The sequence below is a fragment of the Vigna unguiculata genome, chromosome 9 (assembly GCF_004118075.2).
Source record: "Vigna unguiculata cultivar IT97K-499-35 chromosome 9, ASM411807v1, whole genome shotgun sequence".
Taxonomy (NCBI): domain Eukaryota; kingdom Viridiplantae; phylum Streptophyta; class Magnoliopsida; order Fabales; family Fabaceae; genus Vigna; species Vigna unguiculata.
Genome location: NC_040287.1, coordinates 42,847,156 through 42,871,511, shown reverse-complemented (window position 1 = coordinate 42,871,511; position 24,356 = coordinate 42,847,156). Strand labels below are relative to the sequence as shown.

Below are 24,356 nucleotides of genomic sequence, written 5' to 3'. Positions count from 1 at the left end.
GCCATCCCTATATACATACTTTGGTACATAAATAGATCTGTCACTTATCACAAGTTTCACATCTTTAAAAATTATTCACTCTCTTATTTATTATGAAATAATAATAGTTAATTTCATCTTCACTCTTCCTTTAATTTATTCTCAACTAATCAGACAAATTATTAGTATGTGTACAAACATTAACAACACCTTCTATACGACATACTTTTCTTTCCTTGCATCACAATCATAATTTATTTGCTGTATGTAATTAAGTTTGTATAAAATTGTGTATACGGTGCGTGTAATTAACATCTCTTATTATTTTTAATGAGATGACTTAGGTGGGTAACATATATGTTTGACAAAGAAGAATGGTGATAATTTATTTAATTAACATGATAGTTAACCTAATGATATTATTATTAGAACAATTAAAATAGGTTTAGTCTACCATTAGACTTGATAATTACTTACAAAATTATTTTGATCGAACTATATAAATTGTCTCTTAAATTGTATGAGTTCTCACATTATTGCATGGTCTCATATTTTAGAAACTCATGTATCAACACAATAACACACATTAGAGCAATAAAAATGTCAGTTTTATTGTCATATATACTTTAATGAGAAAGGTTTGTTTTGGTTTCTCTTCTACAAACACTCACTTAAGTTAAACAGTCTTATCGTTTGAATGTTCATATTGTTCTCGGATGGTGAGTAGACATGTAAATACAGTTAAATATGTTTTTGGTCTCTTAATTTTTTAGCAAAAATTAAAATTAATCTTTATTTGAAATTTTACTCAATTTAGTTTTTCAACTTTAGAAATATATAGATTTAGTCATTTTTAATTAAATTTTATTAAGTTTATTATTTGATGTTTAAAACTTGTTTCTCGATTAATATCAAAGTGAAAATATTTCAAACAGTGTAAATAACTCAAATACTATCATGAAATGTATTGAAATATAAAATAAATTTAATAAATTTTTGTTAAAATGACTAAATTAACACATTTATAAAATTAGAAACTAATTGAACGAAAATTTAAAGAAGAATTAATTACAATTTTTAAAGAAAATTAATGGAAAAAAGTATTTAACAAATGATACTCCAACTCTTTGATAAAAAAAAAAACTGTAAATAAATATCAAAAGAAACAAAGAAAGTGCAACTAAAGAAAAAGATTGATACCATGAGATTAATCATTGATATTAAGAAAAGACTACACTAATTGATACCATGAAAACCGATGACATCAACTAAATTTTGGGAGGAGACCAGGTCCTCATGTGCACATAAATCTAAATTTAATTGAATATGTATTCGAGTGAAAATAAATAAACTAGACGTCACCGACACTGTATAATATTTACACTATCCCTATAATATTATCTCTTCATCATGTGCTTTTATTCTTAAGATTTAAATTTCGTATAAAATTTAACGCCAGTTTGAGTTTTTTTTTCCCCTTAAAACGCATAATTTCAGGACTAATGCACGTTTTATTCAAATTTTTTATAATGGTTAACTTTTTTTTTAATAGAATAGAAATCATGGTGTTCCACTAACTTATACATTTTATAATTAGTTAAAAAAATCAAAAGCCATAAAAAATACATTTCATATATATAAATATACTTTTCATTTTATTTTATTTTTCAAATATAATGTATAAAAATAGTTATTCAGTAAAATTATTGTATTTTAAAAAATAATAGTGAAAATAAAATTAATCATCTCGTAAAATTCTTATATCTGTTGAAAATCTCGATAAGACAATTTCATTTTATATATAAAAATCCACTTCTACCAATTTCATTTAACTCACAATCAAGTTCACATTCGAGATTAAACTTAATTATTATAATCAAACATTAAATTATGCTTAAAAATGGCTTAACAAAAACGCAATTTTTTGCTCTTTGCCATCTAAAATAGGAATATCTCCCACCAAAGAAGCTCCATAAAGTGCAGAAAACTATGGCACGAGAAGGTTGATTTCCAAGCTTTCTTGTTTTCCTTTTTTCTGATACAATCTTGAAAGAAGAACCAGAAGTTTCAAGAAAGAAAAAATGAGACTTGGATTTGCTTCTTGGAGCTTCATCCTATGCACCCTAGTCATCTTTTTGGTAAGATCTGGTTCTGGTATTTGATTAAACTAAGTCATATATATCTCTGTTAACTTGAAATTTTCCTTCAATCTCCATAGACAGGACTTGCAACTTAGCTTTTTTTCTTCGGCTTCTTGAAAATTTTCTTTTGTCTTTGAACTTTTTCGTTTGCTTGAAATGATTTTGCTTCCGTAGTTAATTTTCATCATCCTGTTGTTGATCTGAGAGCGATTGCTTTCACGGAAATTTTTGCATGGTCTACTTAGATTATTCAACTTTCTTTGTCTTCTTGGTTGACGTTGCAGATTCTGCAAGAGGGTGGAGCTAGAAAGGTAACCAAAACATCTAGCAGAGAAATTGAACTGAAGGAAGCATCGTATAATTTGCAGAATTTTGCAACAGAGGGTCTTGTACTTGACAGCATCATTCAGCTTGAAGGCGCTGGTATAAACTTGAAGAAGAAGAAGAAGAAGATGAAGAAGCATGTCCATGATGAGGACCATGATGAAGACGATGATGATGATGATGACAAGGCTAAAGGGAAGAAACGAAAGGGAGATGATAAAGGAAAAGACAAGAAGAAGGAGAAGAAACATAAAAGCGAAAAGATTATTGAAAGCTACAAGACATCTCATGATGATCACAAACACATGGACCCTGAATTGAATGTGTTTTTCACCCCAAATGATTTAAGGGTTGGGAAAATCATGCCCATCTACTTCTCCAAGAAAAACTCTTCAAATTCTCCAAAATTTTTGACCAGAGAAGAAGCTGAAAACGTTCCCTTCTCATCAAAACACCTACCATACCTTCTGAAATTCTTCTCCATCCCAAAACACTCACCCCAGGCCAAGGCCATGAAATACACACTCAAACAATGCGAATTTGAAAACATGGAAGGAGAAACCAAGTTCTGTGCCACATCCCTGGAATCCCTGTTTGATTTCGCGCACTATCTGTTTGGGAGCGACGCACAGTTCAAAGTTCTGACCACTGTTCATCTCACAAACTCAACAACTCTACTACAGAACTATAGCATATCAGAAGTGAAAGTGATTTCGGTTCCAAACGTTATAGGGTGTCACCCTATGCCTTACCCTTATGCAGTTTTTTACTGCCACAGTCAGCAGAGTGACACGAAGCTCTACGAGGTGTTGGTGGAGGGTGAAAATGGAGGAAGAGTTCAAGCTGCAGCTATTTGCCACATGGACACATCGAAGTGGGACCGAGACCACGTGTCCTTTCGTGTGCTCAAAGTAGAGCCTGGAACCTCCCCTGTTTGCCATTTCTTCCCTTCTGATAATCTTGTCTGGGTACCTTTATCTGTGGCTCCATAACTACTTTTCTGTTTCTGTGTACCAAACTGTGCCATGAATAATATTAGCTCTAAACGTGGTTGTACTAGGAAAACGTACGCATCTTGATGAAAAACTATGTATCTATGTTAATAAGGATGTCTTTATGGTGTTCTTTGGAATAGAACGTTAATGTAATGTTTATCTTCTGCATATGCTTGTTTTGGCATGTTTGTTATTCTTTTCTGCTTATGTTCACGGGGGACTCAGTAGTTCTCACTTCTGGATGCCCTTTTTCGAGGGAGGGAATGAAGGCTCAAAATAAGAAAGAAGAAAAAGTAAGACCTGTGGGGAACTATGAAAGAAAATTGTTATATTGTAGTAGATGAAAAATTTAAGAACTATGAAAAAAAAAATTGTTATATTTTCAATTTTAGAAATAATCTTAGGAGGTATAAAAAAATAATTATTGTATGCGTTAATGCTTTTTAAAGGTGACTTAATTATATTTGAGTCTAAATTTTATAAAACATCTTGATTTAAGGGAATGTTGTATAAGCACTAAAATTTAGAGTTGCAAAAGTATTTGTAACTCTAAAGGCAATGAGTTGAAATGGTTGCCTTATACATTCCATGATAAACTTTATTTTTATTTACAATATTTGTTGTATGTATAACAATTATGTACTCCTTTAGAAATATATTTATTATTTTTATGGAAAAAAAATTAATATTAATTGAAATGTGCTGTAATATATTAACACTCAAAGAACATTAATTAATTAGGATTGATTTACACTTTAAAAGAGCATTAACTTATGTGTCATATGATATATCGTTGTAAGTTTTTAGTTATCCCTATTGTCGATAAACAAAAATAGTACACTAATCACAATACTTTATCACTGACATACAGTTTATATGTTAGTATAACTACTACATCCATGCAATACCATATTAACTCGCAAACACTTACACACAAAGAGTGATATTAATATGGTTAAAGTTTATTCTATAGCTTTTACATTATTGTATTAAATAAGAATAAATATCACAGTTTAATATAGCGATATGATTTCAAACATTCATCTTCTTTAAACAACTGTTCTATAAAATACTCATTATAAAATGAAGTCGAATTAAGAATCTCTTAAGTTGATTATCAAAAAGAATTTTGAACTTTGATAAACAAAATCTTAACTTGATCAGCCAAAAGACTAAACAAATTACATAAACAAGTTTGGCTTTTTGGCCTTGTATGTGGTCTTGAGCTTCCTGGATGGTGGCCTAACTTTCTTGAAAACTAATGGAAACTTGATTTTGGAGTTGTGAAATTGCTTGGTGCTCTCCCTCTTGCAAAGCTTAGCCGGGATGGTAGCCGTCTTAATAATTTGGATGCATGGGCACCTCACCCTGTGACGAGATGCCATCTCATTGTACATCTGCTCAACTCCACCATTTAGAGTAGTGTCACGGTACTCCTTGTACATGTTGTGATAGCCGGTTCTACTTTGATACCTCAACCATATCCCATAGTTCTTAATCTTGGTTGGGTTCTTCTCAAAAATCTGCACAACAAAATATAATGAAGGACAAAAGTTCAAAACAATATTCCAACACAAAGCAGGCAGTACAAAATGTACTTTAAACAAGGTAGATGAAATTAATTACAAACCCAAACGCAGCTTTGATTAAAAAAACACAAGGATGCCCATTAATAAATGTAATGACAACAATAGTTCAACAAATTATTAATAGAGCAGTAAAGCATCCGCCATAAGCATCATGAGAATTCTGCATAAACACTATGAACATAACATAACAGCCACAAATGATGTCCAAATATAAATGTCATTACGTACACTAATTTATCAGGTTATTGAAAAAGCAAAACAAGCATCTGAAGTTAACATTACGGAACTTCGGGTTAATCATTATGAATTGATTCAACTATACAGGGCAGTGCACAAGAAAACAGTATCACTGAATAAGGTAACAGACAAGTTTACCACTAAATTTTCCATGAAAACGTGACATCTTATCATTATTTTCAACAACTCAAAAACAACTGAATCATCGGCATGATCTAAAATTAAAAGTTAAAAAAACAACCAAAATATCAAAGCCTTAAAAGAGATAGTACCTCGTTGATAGCGAGCATTTGACCATTGCTCTTCTTGACCTTCTTCAGCTTTCTCAAAAAGTACCTAATCAGTAGAAAAAAAACATAAAAAACTTAAAACCTAAACAAACAAAAAAATCGAAGCAGAGACAACGAACTCCAATTGCTCGAAACTAACTAAATCATTACACATCGAACGAGAGGAGAATATTGCAAAAAGGATCTCAGAAATTAAAACGAATGATTGAAGAGAATAATGTGCTTACCAGAACTTGGATTTTGCCCGAACCTCGTTGGTGGCCCAAAGCTTCATGCGGTAAATCTTTGGGTGCTGATCTGCTTCCGTTGGGAGCGCCCTCCCAACGACCTGATACTGGTGAAACTGCAAAAAAAAACACAAAAAAAAAACAAACAAACATTACACAATGAAAATAATTATCAGAGCTAAACGAGATAGAACATTACACAAGTAGTGAGAATTATACGCACCCTGAACGTAACCATTTCTGAGAGAAGGCAATACACAAATATCACTCACTCCCTCTCCCTCCCTCTCAGACCTACGACGAAAAAGAACAAATTCGGGTTTTCTTTGTATATAAACAGCTAGAAACCCTAACTTTTAATTTGGACCACTGGACTCAGGCTCGGTTCGGGTTCGTCTTGACCATTCTTGGGCTAGACTACTGCAAGGCCCAAAGGTTTGTTTTCTTTATGACAATTTTGTTGACATTGTTCGCTAAAAAAAATTGAGAATTGTGTGATTGAATTAGTTAATTAAATTTAAATTGTTTTGTAAAATTAAAGTTTAAGTTAACTGGAAATATAAATTAAATATTAAACGTAAATATTTATTTTGTATATATAATTTACTTTGTATATATTACGTTGTTTAAAATTATTAGCCTTCTTAAATTTTAAATATTATTTTATGTATAATGTGTTATATTGGATAACGTGGCCCAATAAAAAACATCGTGGGAGTGTGACAAATAGTATTTCTATGACATTTCTCACTGGATAAATTATTGCGTAACAAATTAAAATAAGTAGACAGGATTTGACATTTTATTGAAAAAATTGATTTTTTGAATTATTGAAATAAATACTCAAGATAAAAATGAATTAGTATATAAATGAGTTAAGAAAAATAATGTCGCTTTTTAAGCCCTGGCTTAAATCATGTTACATGTGTTTTTTTTTTTTAACGAGTGAGTTCAATCTTTATTATTTTTTATACCATGATAAATATATCTACTTATATATAGTAAATTTTATATTATAAATTTATTTTATCTTGATGTAGAATTTATAATATACTCCTCGCATTAACATATATATAAATTTTAAATGTGTCTCGATACTTATAAAATTAGTTTACAGTAGTTTATATACTTTAAATTTATTTTATCTTTGATTTATGTAGGATCTTATATATTATTTAGATCAATGTTAGTATTCTTAAACATCTCTTATTATATTTGCATTGTCTTTTCTTACAATATTTATGATCTTGGAAGGAAAGTTTTCGATTCAATATTTGATAATATTGTTCGACGTAGGGAAAAATAAAATATTAGAGAAAAAAGGATATAAGATAAAGATCTACCCGAACGAAAATGAAAAGAATAAATTAAGGAAAAGTGCCAAGTATAGAAAGCGCAAAATTGAATGCACATATGCATTTGTGCTCTTATATTACACCAACTACCTAATAAATTATTTTAAATATAATTATTTTAATTACAGAATGTAATATTATTTATATTATTACACATCTAAATAAAAAAAAGTTGTAATTGTAATTAATAATTATAATTTTTAACTTAGTAATAAGAGTTCAATACTAACATTACATTAGTTGTGTTAATTTAATGTGATTTTAATATTTTATGTAATATAAAAGATTTTTTGAACCAATGAAGTGATTTATTTCACTTTTTTTCTCTTATCTTTTCGACATTACAACGGATTAATGTTAAGTTTTGTCTATTTTTTATATTTTTATAAAAAACACTCAAAGGAAATATTTTGTATTTTTCTTTAAGAAAAAGGAGTTATAGGATAGAGCGAGAGATAGGGGATAACAAATTTTGATACTAACATTACATTAATACACAACTAAACAATCATATATCTTCATCTTTTATCGGATCCTATCGTACTTTTATCGGATGCTATCAGTTTTTCTAAGTAACGAATCAGTTTTTCTTTTGTATTTTGTAACACAGATATCATCTTAATTTTAAATTTGCATACAATTTTAGAGACCAAAATTAAGTCGTGTTTATGTCTTACAAATACTGTTATATTTTTTTCATAGAAAACAAATGTTGTCAATATTTTATTTTATTGTACGGTAAAATACTGGTTGGTATTAATATATTAAATATGATTCTGTTTATATTTTATTCACTGGAGTTAACTGGTCGATATATGTCTGACTTATGAACAATCTTATATGCATTAATTCTCCGTTTGTTGAATAAATTTATATATACTCGCTTCTTCTGAAATAAGTATGTAGATTCAATCTTAATTATTTCGGTTCCGAGTGCTTAATTACTACAAATTTTATTTATTTATTTCCTTGGTTTTCTAAATTTATAATTTGTTAAAGATAATTTTAATTATTTAAACAAATATCATTTCTTAACTATTATAATTTCTTTAACATTATAGAACAAAGTGGTATTGCTTCCAACACATGTAATAATTTAAAAAATATCAAAAAAATAAAAAAAGAAGATAGGAAGATTAGGGTTAGATTTTAAGTTGTCTATAGCCAAATTCATTTTGACTTGTAGGTGAAAACGGTTAAAAGTAATGTGTTTGCATTTTTTATTTTCTGAAAAATTGAGTTAAAATTAATAATATTTACTTCCAGAATAAAGTAAAATATTTATAAAATAATTAATTTTTAAAATAATAATTAAGAGTAAATCTGAAAAAATGAAATGTGAAAAAAGAAGGAATTTTTTTTAAATATTATTGTAGTGAAAACGGCAAAAATTAGTATGCGCATTACACGTCCTAACGAAAATACAGGTGATGTTAAGTCTGTGTTCTATTTTTTTAATTTTCATAGTAAATTGAGTTAAAATTAATAATATTTATTTTCAGAATATATAATTAATTTTAAAAATAATTATTAAAAGACAAAATAAATATTAAAAGATAAAAGAGATTTTTAAAATAATAATTAAATATAAAATATTTATAAAATAATTAATTTTTAAAATAATAATTAAAAGTAAATTAAAAAAATGAAATGGGGAAGAAGAAATCTCCCTTGTACGTTCTTACATAGATATACATATACGAATATGTATAGGAATACGTATATGTATATGTATACGAATGTAACAGAGTTGGTTTTTATATTCAGATTTCCAAATATTAACTACAAGTTGTAACAGACATAGCAAATTCTGTTATGAGATCTCAAGCGTCGAACTTCAAATGTTTACTTGAACACCCAATATAACTGTATCATCTCAGCGATCATAATGAATCAGAAAGAACAGATGGAATCAGAAGAAGAGCTAAATCTCACCCTCTCCCTTCGGTTTGGGACTTCAAATGAAACTACTACCCCTCTTCAAACAAACCTATGTCTCATGAAAATACAACCAACTTCTTCTAACCCTAACCCATCGTCTTCGTCGACCTCATGTTCCAACAACACCAATCCTTCCTTGGCATCTTCCAACCACAACCCAAACCCTCCAAACGCGCCTGCTGAAGCACCCGAAAGTGTGCCCACAGTCACACGCTCTTCCGGTAGTTCTCGTCGCACTTCACGACTCAAAAGAACGAGCAAAACCGTTACTGCACCATTTCCTTGGGCCAAGAATCAACGCGCCACCATCCACCGCCACCAATACCTAATGGAGAATAATGTTCACACCATCACAGGAAAGCTTTACTGCAGGAGGTGCGAGCACGAGTTTGAATTGGGTCTGAATCTAGAAGACAAACTTGATGCCTTAATCCAATTCATTACGAGAGAGAATGAGAAGTGGCATACTAGAGCCCCACTGGTTTGGTTGAGTCCAGTGTGCCCAAAGTGTCCCCTTTGCGACAGAGAAAACAGCACCAGACCTGTGATTGCACCAAACAAAAAGGACATTAATTGGTTGTTTTTATTGCTGGGTCAAATGCTTGGGTACTGCACGCTTGAGCATCTCAAATACTTCTGCAAGCACAATGAGATTCATCGAACAGGTGCCAAAGATCGTCTCCTTTATAATACTTATAAGGGCCTAATCCTTCAGCTTCTACCTGATTATTTACATTTATTTGATTCTTGATCCACCCATACTCAATTGACTGCGTTTTGGGTCTCGTGACTTTGTTGTCACAATATTAAGATTTGTTTAGGTCGTCTCAATTTGGATGTTCGTTTTTCAATTGTAGTTAAACTTAAAGACATATGTTTACTAGTGTTTTTTCGGTATTAGTATCACTTCCATTTTATAGTGCTGTTCTTGAGTGAATATTTACCAAATCTCACATCAAGCATCAAAAGTTGAGTTGGGTTTGCAATTTTCACCAAAGTAAAAAATTGTATGAACTTTGAGTACATAGGTGTGTTATAATTCGTGTCCCAATATTCAATTTAAAAAATATTTTTTTAACATGATTTCAACATGACTCTAACATAAAAATGTTAATAATTACAAATTTAATGTTTTTTTAAATAATCCATAAACTTTATCTAAGTTTTTATTATGATTATAAAAATAAAGAAACAAATTTTATATGAACACTATTTTTCTCTTTTTTAAATATTAGATATATAGATTAAATTCATTTTTGTGTTATGTTAATTAAAATTTTAAAACTAATATATATGTATATGTTCTGTCTCATATCTTATATTTTTCTAATTTAGCGGTATTTTCCTGTCTGTTTGTAATATTTACAAATAACCAACTTTATAACTGTTTGCCCAATTCTAGCTATTCTATTAAACATAATCTTTAGATTAAATCTAAGCGAGCATTTGCATTTACTCTGATCAACATTTTAGAAACCAACTTCAAAAAAAATTAAAAGAAATAGAATAAAAATTGACATTTTATTATCACAATTATAAATTTTGAAATGATTAGAGCAAAAGCATTTTAAAATATAAATTATAAATAAGTTAAAAAAATTACTCACGTTTTTTTAGAGTATACTTATGCCTGTCCCTTACCATGAAATAAAAATAAATAATATTATACATGTTTTTTTTGAAATAAGTAGGTTTGAATTCGATGTTGAAGTTATTACAAATATTAGAAAATGAAATACCTGGGCAATCATACTGAAAGTGTTATTTATCTTTTTGGTTTTGATAGTTTGTCCAGATGATTTTTGTAAAGCTTTAGGTTTGAAAGGGAATTCAAGAAGATAAGAAGAAAGTAAAAAACTATTATAATATGATAATGAGCGTAGAGAATATAAAAATTAAGTTTCATAATTGAATATGATAATTAAAATATTAATAGGAGTGTATTGATAGATTTCTTAGGTCATGATAAATTTTATTTATTTGAAGATAATTAAATATTATATTTTAGAGATATTAAATAGTTAAATATAATATTATAATATTTGATAATATAATAAAATCCATTATATGTTAGAGAAATTAAATGATATGTGATTATATGATAATATCTTTTAGATATAATAGAATCTATTTTATCTTAAAGTATTAAATAATTAATTATTATATCATAATATATTAAAAATATAACATAATATAATAATATTAGTATATTATAAAATATTATCCATAAATGTTTTAGAAATATTTCATAATATCTTAAGTTTTAGCATCTACATATATTTTTTATTATCTTTTTAATATATATAACAAAAAAATCCTTTATCTTCATCTTTTATCAAATTCCATCTTATTCTTCTATATATATTCTTCAATCCTCTCTGTTTTTGTAAAATTTCAAGGCATACATACACACACATCTTAATTTTCCGACCTCCAGAACGTAGAATGAATAACTCAATGGTGTTAGAAGAAGAGCTAGATCTCAGTCTATCGCTCCGGTGTGGGAGTTCCACGCGAACTCCTTCCCCTTTTTTTCTTTACCTTCCCCCAGTAAACCATTCTCAAACACTTTGCTATAACCTTGACCCTTCCATCATGTTATTTTCCAGCAACACTTATCTTTCGTTGGCATCATGCACCCATGACACCAACCCTCCGAATGCACCTGCTGAAGCGACAGAAAATGTTTCCACAGTTACACGCTCTCGTCGCACTTCATCTACTCGTCGGAGCAAAGCAATGAGCGAAACTGTTCCGGCGTTGTTTCCTTGGGCCAAGAATCAGCGAGCTAGCATCCACAGTAAGGAGTATCTATCGGAGAATAATATCCACACCATCAAAGGAAAGGTTCACTGCAAGAGGTGCGATCATGAATTCGAGTTGAGTCTGGATTTGGAAGAGAAATTGAATGACTTATGCCAATTTATTAGCAGAGGAAAGAATAAGTGGCATAACAGAGCCCCAAGGGTTTGGATGAGTCCGGTGTTCCCAAAATGCCCCCTTTGCGGACGAGAAAGCAGCACAAGACCCATCATTGCGAAAAACAAAAAGGAGATTAATTGGTTGTTCTTATTGCTTGGTCAGATGCTTGGTTGCTGCAAACTTAATCATCTCAAATATTTCTGCAAGCACAATGAGATTCATCGAACTGGTGCCAAAGATCGTCTTCTTTATGATATCTATGAGAACCTCATTAATCAACTTGTACCTGATTTTTCATCTAATTCTTGATGTATCCACCCTCATTACACTTTGTCTTAATAGGTCCAATTTGGTGACTAAATTGTCTTAATAATATAATTTGTTTAGATATTTTCAATTTTCATTTTAGTTTTTTAATTAAAGTTGGTTTAAGAGATGTTTATCTATGATTTGAATTTTTTATTTACAATTTATTGTATTAGAATGAAAGCAAATTGATTTGATTTATTTTTTATAACAATAGAATGAAAGTGAATATCTAATTCTCAAAATACTATTATAAAGACTAGCGTAAATATAGGCACGACTGTGTGTACGATTTTTTTATATATGCATCATATTATATTAGTATGTGATGATATTGTAATGTTATTAAGTTAATATATAAAATAAAATTATATTTATTAAAAATAAAATGGAATATATAAGAAAAGATAAGAGAATAACGGTTGATAAATATAACAATCAATTTTTAAAAATTTAATAAATAATTATATTTTAAAGGGTATAATTGGAAATTTTAAAATGTGGACACAAAAGATAAAATCATCTTTATCTATTGTTATAGATAATAGATAAAGATTAAAGTATCAACGTATATAATATGATAACAAAATTAATTAAACATTTCTACTATTCAAATATTATTAAGCAGCATTCTAATAAAAATATGAAATCGTGAGTCTATCACTAGTGCAGTAAGGGCTTTCTGCCCCGGTTGTTTTCCACATTTTGCCTCGGGTCTGGAACCGAGGCATATTGGGGCGAGGCCAAAAGGTACACATTTTGGCCTCGGTTATCACCCGGAGCCATAGATCCAGTTTTATGCCTCGGTTGTTTTGAAACCAGTGCCATATACGTAGCTTACTGCCTCGGGTCTGTTAGGACCGAGGCCATAGATGATATGCATACTCATCATCTCCATCATCCACTGCAGTCACACGAACACACATCTGCACCCAGTTAGTGACACTCTGTTCATTCTTGAAAACGTTTTCAGGATCCACTTTGGTCTTAATGTTCAAAAGCAATCTTTCCCATTTTCCCTCCGTAAGGGCTGAAAACGAACCCCGTTTTTCCCAGCTCGATCATCCTCTTGAATATCCATTCCAACCCGTCTCTTAAAATGGCGTTCTCAACATAATCAGATTTTCTTTTCAGAAAACCAACAGAGTTTAGATTTCGATCCAGTAGGGTCTTAGGTTTGTCACTGTTTTTCAAACTCTCATCATCGTTCCACCACAGAACAGAATCAATCCAACTCACCTCGGTACAATTCTCCTTCTTCAACCCAAGAAGCGGAAACTCCTTCTCCAAAATCAACACAACCTCATCAGCCTCTCCCAGAAACAACACGGCTGGTCAATGGAACCTCTAGAGAGTCGGAGTCTCGGACAGGAGCGGTCGTTGTCGCGGCGGCCGGAGGGCTGGTTTCCTTAGTGCTCGCGGACCCAGTCTCGGTGGCTGGCGTGGTGGCAGCGAGTCGCAGCGTGAATCGTTGACGTAGTCCCCGTGAGAGGGATTAGGGTTTGCGTTGCGTTGTCAGAGGGGTTCTTCCGGCGGTGGTTCTTCTTCTAACGCCAACCAAAGTGGTGGGTCTTCTACCAATCCCTCAGTGCGCGCAGAGGCATAGGTTTTGGTCTCGCTGGAGAATACCAATGAGGTTGTTGTTGTGCCGGATGATGTTTTGGAGAGTGGCGATAAGGGGAAGAGTGAGGAGAGTGTTCATTTTGAACAGGGTGAGGGGTCAGTGTTGTCGCAGAGAGAGATGGAGGAGAGGTAGCGGCGCGAGGAAGAAGTAGAGGGTTCGTGTTTTTTTTTGCCCTAATTAAACTATATGGCCTCGGTTCAATTAATAACCGAGGCATATAACCCTCTTTGGTCCCGGTTCAGTGCCACCCGAGGCCAAAGACATAACAGCTAGTGGCATTTTTGAAATTTCTAGCCACCTTTTTTGCTTCGGGTCTGTTCAACCGAAGCATATAAGGACCTTTTGACACCGATTTTTTTTGAACCGAAGCCTATAACCCCTTTTGGCTTCGGGCTTTTCTTGAACCGAGGCATAAAAGTTGTCTGAAATTGCAAAAATGCCACCGCGCCGTTATATGCTTCGGTTCCTTACCAACCGAGACCTATAAGGCGAGGTAAAAATGCAATTTTGTACTAATGTATATAATAAGAAGTAGTAAATAATTATAACACAAAAAAAATTAAAATAAATTGTAAAAAAATGTTAGTGGGTTAAGTGGGTCAATCCGGTTCGAACCCATTTAATCCATGAATTAAGTGAGTCAAACTCAGTTCAATCAATTAACTCGGTTTGAACTGTGGTGAGCCGAGTTGACTCATGGATTAGATCTCGTTTTGACATATCTTTTTCAACAACCATGAGTTCATATAAGGGTCATATAAAATTGTGATGGATAAAAATTTGTAATTTGAAAATAAAATTTGTGAATAATTTAATGAATGTGGTAGATAATTTTATTTTATAATAGATAAAATTATTAAATTATAATTATTATAGTATTAAAAAAAACAAGCTTTCAACTTTAGTACTTCAAACCTATTAACCAGATTAAAACTATTTTGATCTTCCAATTAAATTTAAGCAAGCATTCCCATTTTCAATAATCATCCTTTTATACAAGGGAGAAAAATCTATTTTTTTAAAAGGTAATTTTAGTCATTGTTACGATTAATTCTTTAAAATATACTCTCTCTTTTTGTGTGTTTGTTCAATGTAAGATACATTGAAAAATGGAAGTTAAATGAAGAAAAGGTAAGAATTATGACTTATGGAGAAAATAGTTATATAAATGAGTATGGTAAATGAGGGAATCTCATTGTGTTGGTATTATATCGTTAAAAAAACATTTTCAAAACAAATTTAAAAGAAATAGAATAAAATTTGACATTATTTTATCACAGTTATAAATTTTTAAATGATTAGAACAAAAACAGAGTTAAAATATAAATTATAAATGAGTTAAAAAAAAAAACTACTGACGTTTTTCTAGAGTATACCTTTCCCATCTCCTACAATGAAATAAAAATAAATAAATAAATAATATTATACATGTTTTTTCGGAAATAAGTAAGTTTGAATCCGACGTCGAAATTTATATTAGAAAATGAAATACTTTACTTGGACCGAAAGGTGTTTTTTTTTTTATAGTTTGTTATTGTGATTATTGTAAAGTTGAATCCAATTATTTTGTTTTAATAAAATGAGGCTTTCAAGAGTTAAATTATTGTTTGTGGGTGAGAGTTTTGAGATTCAGAGAGAAGTAGGAGATTCATTCCAAAATAACTCTATGATGTTTAATTTAATAAGTGAGTAAGATTTGTTATAATAATATAATGAGTGGAAAATGTAAGAAAGTTGAGTACGACAGTAGGATATCGTATATGTAGTTTTTGTAGGTCACATTATATTTATTTCAAGATAATTAAATATTATATCTTAGAGATATTAAATAATTAATTATTATATCATAATATTTAAGATATAATGAAATTAAATATATAATAAAATATTAAATATTAAATTATTATATAATATAGTAATTATTTTTAAAAATAATGAATAATCAATTATTATATCATAATATTTTAAAAATATAATATAATAATAAATTATTATATTATGATATATTATCTTTAAATATTTTAGAAATACTTAATAACATCTTAAGATATTTAAATTTTAATTCTTTAAACAACCTTACATAGAATTTCTCAAAAAATATTACAATAAAGTTGTATAGCCTTCTCTCCAACACTTTTAATAAATTAAAATAATATTAGATAGATAGAATGAAACCACACAATGTGAATGATTTTCAAAAGGTTTTAACTTTGTCTCCAAATTTAGACTTATATATGAAAAAGAGTTCAGTCTTAAACGATTATCAATGCATAAAGGAAAAGTTTTTTATATTTGTTAATTGGTTATTTGATTTTGGACAAACCAGATTCCCAAACGTATTAAATATCTTTTTATTACCCTTATGTTTTAAAATAAATAAAAAATAAGACAGAACAATCATATTATAACTATTTTTTATTTTTTGACATTAATTAATGTTCAATATCTTCTTTTTTTAAAAAAATTAATAATCTATATTAAATTATGTCAGACATAAATAACGTCAAAAAGTAAAAAAGTTAAAGTAAAATATAATTTTCATATCGATATGATAGGAGATAGAAAATTCTGTTACTCCAAACCAGTTTCATTATTATCATATTTCAAAGATGTTAGTTTTCCAATTTAATAACCATTATAATTAAGATTTTTCGGTTTATGAGTTGAATCACAAGTATACTTAAATAATGTATGTATTTAAACTAGTATCACGTAGAATTAAAATTTAGTCCACAAATTAAAGAAACTATTCAAAACCGAACTGCACTAGAATTAATAAACAGTTAGTGTTGAACTATTACATGCTTGTAATTGGGAAACATCTTTTACAATTTTTGAACTTTAAAGTCTGGTTTTAGTACAATATACATTAACAATTTTTTATTTTGAGTTCAATGATATCAAATTGTCTAATCGGTTTATAGCAATAATAGTTCGTTTGAGTAATCACATGCGTTTATATTATACGGTAGAATAATGTGCTATATTTTTTTATATAACAAATATTTTTAATATTTTTGGTTTAGTATATAATAACTGTAAAATACTGGTTGGTGCTAATCTATGATGCACCGATACTTCAACTTGGGTCAACACTCTCAACGGATCCTTCGCGCGCTGGGCATACCTCTTCTGTGCGTCTTTCTCGTGGCGGGAACAGAACAACAGGGAAAGACCCGGCTGACCTGCCCAGGGCTCGAGGGCGAGCTTTATTTAAGAGAGAATGGGGAGTGAATCGACTGAAAGGCTTCCGTTTTCGTTCTTGGTTTTTTGGGGCTCCTCTCGATCTTTTTCGTAGTTGGGAAGGGGGAAGGAGTCTAAATCAATGGACATTAATGAACCATCATTGATGGACGTTGCACATGACACGATCAATTTGACTCAAGGTCCGGCGCTAATAGAAGTTGCTTACTCTCCTAGTAGCGAAGGAAAAATGCAGGGCTTTTTTCGTAGTAATAGTGGGCGGGTCTCATGAGATTTATGTCGGCCGTCGGAATCAAATGAAGGGGTCGAAGGACCATTCGATTCATGAAGGGGCATAGATCTAGGCCTCTTTGTTTGGTCAATCACCAAAGGCGGGGGGAACCACTATGGGCGAGACCCCCCGGCCTCGATTCTTTTGCATAGTCCAGGGGTCGGCCGCTGTAGAGCTGCGAGGCATAGCTGCGCCCTCGCCTGGCGCCATTCCCGGATCTAGCAGCAGACGGGCGGGCCTGAATTCAGACCAAACTCTTCTTTATTTGAGCTGCTCCCACGCACGCAGACTGGAAGATCTCAGTTGTCCTGGACTGGACAAGTACGTAGAGATCTTTGTGGGACCGGGGAGGGAGTCTCAATCGATCTTTTCTAGGATTCCTTATTACGCCACGCACGAAGATCTTTCCATTGATAGATAAGAGGGCTCCCCCCTTGAACAAACTCTTAAAGGTTAGGTTACTACCTGCCTCTACGTAAGAGGTGTACTTTGTACCGCTCGGAGGTCATATAGATAAAAACCTGGAGCGATAAGAACGAGTCCAACGAATTAGCACTACATTACTTCATCGATTGAAACTCTATAAAGGAAGAAGCGAACTTCCAGCCAACTCGACCGGGAATTCCTATTTCTTTTTGTCTACTAGACATTCCACAAAGGAAAAGAATGATGAAAGGCCAGGAACAGGAAAGAGTTCCCGCCGTGCAGAATATCGGTAGCTACATCCAGGGATGGAAATTCCTCTGCGGACAAAACAATAGAAAGAGAGACAATAGGTACCCCTCATATCTGTGTCCGACATGTATCGTGTTGGATACTTTACCAATATTTCTCAATGAAGTATCTAATTTATAAAGTCGTAATACAATACAATAAAATCTTTGAATAATGACCAATTTTAGTAAAAAAATAATTAGTCACTATATAGTGACCAAATTGAGAACTAAAATAGTTCAAAAGAATTATAATTGGTCTTTAAATTGATAATTAAAATAGTTTTAATTATGAATTAGTTTTTAAATTGACCACTAACATTAGCTACCAGGTTTTGGCTACGTAAATAATTGGTCTCTAATTAGGAAATTTGGATTCACACGTTAACAATCATATATTTATTTATTTATAATAAATATTGTACACTTGTCAATATTCATATATCATGTATCTATCACGTATTGTATCCTATTATTTTTAAAATAAATGTATCGACATATCGGATATGTGTCGTATCTGATACATACATCGTATATGTTATATATGTTTCTGTTATATTTTATTCACCGAAGTTAAATTAATATGCAATCAAGTGACTATTTTTTTATTATTTTTAACCAAAATCATTTTTTCAAATGTCGAAATATTGATAGAGTCAATTAGCTTCTTAAAAGTCTTGGTCTTAATAAAAATAATTGAAAATAATATTTTTTTTGGTATTTAATTTAATACAAGGAAGTTAGTATAATTTAATATAAACTTTTTTTAATGTAATTTTGTATTTAAAACAAATATTTTAGGTAAAAAAGGAAAATGGATAAAAAAAGTGCGACAACGTTAAAATTTTATTTTTTGGCATGGCTTTAATTTTTTTTTCTTGCTTTTGGGCAATCATATGAGTTCATAATACTAATTATTATATTTTATGAAAAAAAATAAATTTACTTATTTTAATTTCCACTAATATAATATATACTATTAATTTTAAATTTTTTTAAAAATTTAGGACGACCTCCCAATACTAACACTAATAATATTTAATATAACATAAGAGTTGTTAAAGTAATAGTAGTGTAGTTTAAGGTAAAATAAGATGAAGGTTAATTTCACTTATATATTATAAATCTTATTTTTCTTTATATGCATTTTCCAGTATCATGCATTATGACTTATGTACTTCACAGATCACTTTGCTTTTGTTTTGTGTCACCTGTGTACTTTCATCAATGTTAGAAATTTAAAATGGGATGAAAATTTCGTATAGATTAAAAAAAAATCAGTAAAATGAATAATGAATAAGTAAAACAATTATAAATATCTATTATAATGATATAATGAGTGTAAACTATGAAAGTTGAGTTTCATAATTGAGTATGATATTTAAGTACTTTTTCTTGCCTAGATATTGTATTTATATGTTTTTTAGTTTATAATAGATTGTATTTACTTAAAGATAATTAAATATTATATTTTAAAGATATTAAATAATTAATTATTATATCATAATATTTTTTAAATTCAATAAAATTTATCTATAACAATATATAAAGGGGATTCTCCTTTTTGTGTCCACATTTCAAAATACCAATTTTACCCTTTAAATATAATAATTTATTAAATTTTTAAAAATTGACCGTTATTTTTACAAGGTTTTTATAAAATCGATTATCTCTTCTTCTTTATTTATCAATGGTTATTCTTTCATCTGTTCTGATATATTTCGCTTTATTTTTAACAAATATAATTTTAGTTTATATATTAACTTAATAACATTAGAATATTATCACCTACTAATATAATATCACGCATATTTAAAAAATGCATACACAAGCGCGATAGCATGTGTTTAGGCTAGTTATATCTAAAAAATATTATTTTATGATAATATCTTAAAAACATAATAAAATATATTTTATCTTAAAAATATTAAATAATCAATTACTATATCATAATATTTTAAAAATATAATATAACAATAAATTATTATATTATGACATATCATCTCTAAATAAGTTTTAATTCTTTAAACAACCTTACATAGAATCTATCAATATTTCATCAAAGTTGTATTGCCTTCTCTCCAAGGCCTGTAATAAATTAGAATAATATTAGATACATGGAATGGAACCACTATATGAATGATTTTCAAAAGGTTTGAACTTTGTCCCCAAATTTAGACTTATCTACAGAGTTAAGCAAATTCCAAAACGTATTAACTACCTTTTTATTACCTTATTTGAAGTTTAAGAATCCAAAGAGATATAATATCATCAGATTCTGTTACTCCAAACCAGATTCATTAATATCAGATTTCGAACATCCAACTTTGAATATTTGAACAAACTGAAAGGCCCAATACACAGATAGTATCTCAAACACTATTATCTTTTCAACAGATAACAAAAAGATTCATCTTTTATCAAATCCTTTCATCTTTTTCTTTATATATTCGTCAGTTTTTCTCAGTTTTGAAGACACAAACACGTATCGTCTTAATTTTTCTGACCACCAGGAATCAAGAATATTCAATGGGACCAGAAGAAGAACTAGATCTCACCCTCTCGCTCAGGTGTGGTGGATCAAAGGAAACTCCTCTCTCTTCTCCTTCTCCTTCTCTTCCCGTACTAAAGTTTTTTCAAACAAACTTACCCTTAATGCAAACATTTTGCCCTAACCCTAACCCTAACCCTAACCTTAACCATGTCCCTAACGTTAACCCTAATCCTTCTTTAGCCACATTTTCCAACCACAACAACAACTGTCTTTCGATGCAATCCACCAACCCTCCAAATGCACCTGTTGTAGTACCAAAAAATGTTTCCACAGATACAAACTCTTTGGGTAGGTCTCGTCGCACTGTATGTATTCGGCGTGGCAAAGGAATGAAGGAAACGGTTCGTGGGAAAGCGAAGAACGAAACTATTCCGGCACTGTTTCCTTGGATGAAGAATCAGCGAGCCAGCGTACACAGTAAGCAATATCTATCGGAGAATAATATCCACACCATCAAAGGAAAGGTTCACTGCAAGAGGTGCGATCATGAATTCGAGTTGAGTCTGGATTTGGAAGAGAAATTGAAGGACTTATGCCAATTTATTAGCAGAGGAAAAAACAAGTGGCATAATAGAGCCCCAAGGGTTTGGATGAATCCGGTATTTCCAAAATGCCCCCTTTGCGGACGAGACAGCAGCACAAGACCCATCATTGCAAAAAACAAAAAGGAGATTAATTGGTTGTTCTTATTGCTCGGCCAGATGCTTGGTTGTTGCACACTTAATCATCTCAAATATTTCTGCAAGCACAATGAGATCCATCGAACTGGTGCCAAAGATCGTCTTCTTTATGATATCTATGAGAACCTCATCAATCAACTTGTACCTGGTTTTTTATCTAAGTCTTGATGTATCTACTGTCATTAGACTTTGTCTTATTAGGTTGTCTTAAGATTAAGATTTGTTTTCAATTTTCTTGTTTACTTATGATTTCACTATCAGTTTGATTGTATAGAGTTTCATATATGCTGTCTTTTCAAACCAAACTAGTATGCAGAGACTAGAAGTAAAGGGTTATATTTAAGATTAGTGCAGAAAGTTAAAGTAGCTATGAGTTTCATATAAGAACCATCGTTTCTAATTCGTGAACTGTTGCATATTGAAAGCCGAATGCACTAGAATTAATTGGGAAACAGCTTTTACGATCTGTTTTTGAAATTTAAGTTTACAGTCTGGTTTTTAGTACCATGTACATTAACATTTTTTATTTTATTTTGAGTACACAATAATATCAAATTGTTTAATCGTTTTATAGCTATTATAGTTCGTTTGAGTTTTTATCAGATCTGTTTATATCTTATACGGTAGAATAATGTTATATTTGTTTCATATAACAATTATTGTTAATATTTTTGTTTCAGTGTATAATAACTGTAAAATACTGGTTCTTGTGTTAAATATATGTTCCTATTTATATTTTACTAACATATACACAGGCACTGTCTTACCTTTGTTAGTGTTAGCGTATACAAAGGCCATGTGATGATAATATAACGTTTTTAAGTTAATATATAAACTAAAATTATATTTATTAAAAATAAAATGAAATATATCAGAAAAGATGAAAGAATAATTGTTGATAAATAGAGAAAAAGAGAAGAAGCAAAGATAGATGATTTTTTTAAAAAATTTATAAAAATAACGATCAATTTTAAAAAAATTAATAAATAATTATATTTTAAAGGATAAAATTGGTATTTGGAAACGTAACTACGAAAGAGGACATCCTCTTTATATATTATTATAGATTTACTGGAGTTAAATGGTCAACATGGCGGACTTATGCAAACAACTAATCAAGTGACTATTTTTTATTATTTTTACTAAAATAATTTTTTCAAATATTGGTTATTTAGCTTCTTAAAAGTTTTGATCTTTAAAAAAAATTAATTGAAAATAATAACTTTTTTTTATTTAGTTTAATACAAAGAAGTTAGTATAATCTAATATAAAGTTTTTTGTATTATAATTTAATTATACAAATTAATTGTATATAGTATATTTTGTATTTAAAAGAATTATTGTAGGTAAAACGGGAAAAAAATGCAAGTGACAACATTCAAATTTTTGTTTGGCATGGTTTTATTTTGTTCCTTGCTTTTTGGCAACATGGGTTCATCTATTCTATAATCTATTCTATAACAATAAAGGGGATTTTTCTTTTTGTATCCACATTTTGTAATACCCATTTTACCCTTAGTTATTTTAAAAATTAATTATTTTATAAATAATTTACTTTTAATCATTTTTCTACAAATCTCTTTTGAAATCTCTTTTGTCTTAAATCATTATTTAAATTTAAATTTCTTTTAATCATTTTCTACAAATCTCTTTTATCTTAAATCATTATTTAATTTTTTTACCTATCTTAATTTTTTTTAACAACTATTTTAAAAATTATATATCTGTTATTGATCTTAAAAATTAAAAAATGCGAACACACATACGCGACATAAGATGAAGACAGCGTCTCTGTGTTCGCTAGTATATATAAGGGTGATATAACATACGTATGGTTAAAGTAATATTTGCGTAGTTTAATATAAAAATAAGACGAAGATTTGTTTCACTTATATATTATTAATCTTATTTTTGTTGAGTATTTTATCTATCATGAGTATTTTTTTTTTTTCAATAAGTGAAAACAAATGTATTGAATGGGATAATTGAGTTTTCTCTATATAAAAAATAAAAGAAAAGAAAAATTAAAGATAAAACATATTCATTGTTCCACTCCTTAACTCCAAAACTCAATTAATGCACACCACTGTATTTGAATCCATTGAATACCGATCAAAGTTCTACCATAACCCAAAAACAATATATTACATTCTTAGAGCGAAAATTACTATATACCTTCAAAATAAATGAGGGAAAATTACCAGTATGTATGATGAATATTTAATTCCAACAAGTAATTAAGATATAAGACAAGTAAATTCATATTTATGTTATCATAAAAGTAAAAAGTTTCCATGTATTAAAAGTACTATTATTTTGCATAGGAGAGTAATTATTAAATTTCCATAAGATTTACCATTAACAACTTCTATTATTTTGCATAGAAGAATAATTATTAAATTTCCATAAAATTTACTATTAAAAACGAAAATCTATTTTTAAATCCCTCCAATTCACTAGAATACATCGTATTGCGTTTCACAAAATAATATCACATTTGATTAATAAAAAACAACACAAATATGATAATCATGGACGGTGCAAAATCACATCATGCTACTCAATAACTTCTTGTTTCTCATACAAACTACTTCATTCGCCAAAACAAATATATATAGGCTATTCATATATTTTCTTTCACTATAAGAAAAAAATGTTATTTAGTGGGTGTTTATTCGGGGAGGTTATAACAATCTTTTACAAATTAATATTATTTAGGCTTAAATACCTTTTTCGTCCTCATTTTTGTAGTGTTTGTTGTGGATGATCCTCATTTTGACAGAATGTTTGAAATGTTTTGCATTTGTACCGAATGTTTAAAATGATCCTCATTCTCGTAATTTGTGTTTTATTTGGTCTTATTCTGTGACGCCGTTTAAATCAGTAACGGAGTACTGTACAGGTGGCACTGTTTGCATTACGTTGCATTTGGGGTGTATTACGTGTACTGTACAAATAACTAATTAACGTTAACTTTCTAATTTGGGGAAAATTTTGCAATTAG

At 29.8% G+C, this 24,356-nt stretch overlaps 5 protein-coding genes across 5 annotated transcripts; 4 read left to right on the top strand and 1 right to left on the bottom strand.

Moving 5' to 3' along the window:
- Positions 1-1,837: 1,837 nt before the first annotated feature.
- LOC114163998 (BURP domain-containing protein BNM2A-like) lies at positions 1,838-3,607 on the top strand. The gene is made up of 2 exons (XM_028048447.1): positions 1,838-2,117; positions 2,405-3,607. The coding sequence occupies exons 1-2, from the start codon at positions 2,061-2,063 to the stop codon at positions 3,434-3,436; spliced, it is 1,089 nt and encodes a 362-aa protein (XP_027904248.1). The 5' UTR covers positions 1,838-2,060; the 3' UTR covers positions 3,437-3,607.
- Positions 3,608-4,484: 877 nt separating this feature from the next.
- On the bottom strand, positions 4,485-6,102 carry LOC114162340 (60S ribosomal protein L18a-like). The gene is made up of 4 exons (XM_028046194.1): positions 6,006-6,102; positions 5,783-5,898; positions 5,538-5,601; positions 4,485-4,962 (listed from the first exon to the last, which is right to left on the bottom strand). The coding sequence occupies exons 1-4, from the start codon at positions 6,018-6,020 to the stop codon at positions 4,621-4,623; spliced, it is 537 nt and encodes a 178-aa protein (XP_027901995.1). The 5' UTR covers positions 6,021-6,102; the 3' UTR covers positions 4,485-4,620.
- Positions 6,103-9,025: 2,923 nt separating this feature from the next.
- Positions 9,026-9,829, top strand: LOC114163744. The gene has a single exon (XM_028048037.1). It carries the CDS (start codon positions 9,026-9,028, stop codon positions 9,827-9,829), a length of 804 nt encoding a protein of 267 aa, XP_027903838.1.
- A 1,694-nt stretch (positions 9,830-11,523) lies between these two features.
- Positions 11,524-12,309, top strand: LOC114163743. The gene has a single exon (XM_028048036.1). It carries the CDS (start codon positions 11,524-11,526, stop codon positions 12,307-12,309), a length of 786 nt encoding a protein of 261 aa, XP_027903837.1.
- An 8,338-nt stretch (positions 12,310-20,647) lies between these two features.
- Positions 20,648-21,520, top strand: LOC114163741. Its single transcript, XM_028048035.1, has one exon. The coding sequence runs from the start codon at positions 20,648-20,650 to the stop codon at positions 21,518-21,520; it is 873 nt and encodes a 290-aa protein (XP_027903836.1).
- Positions 21,521-24,356: the final 2,836 nt, after the last annotated feature.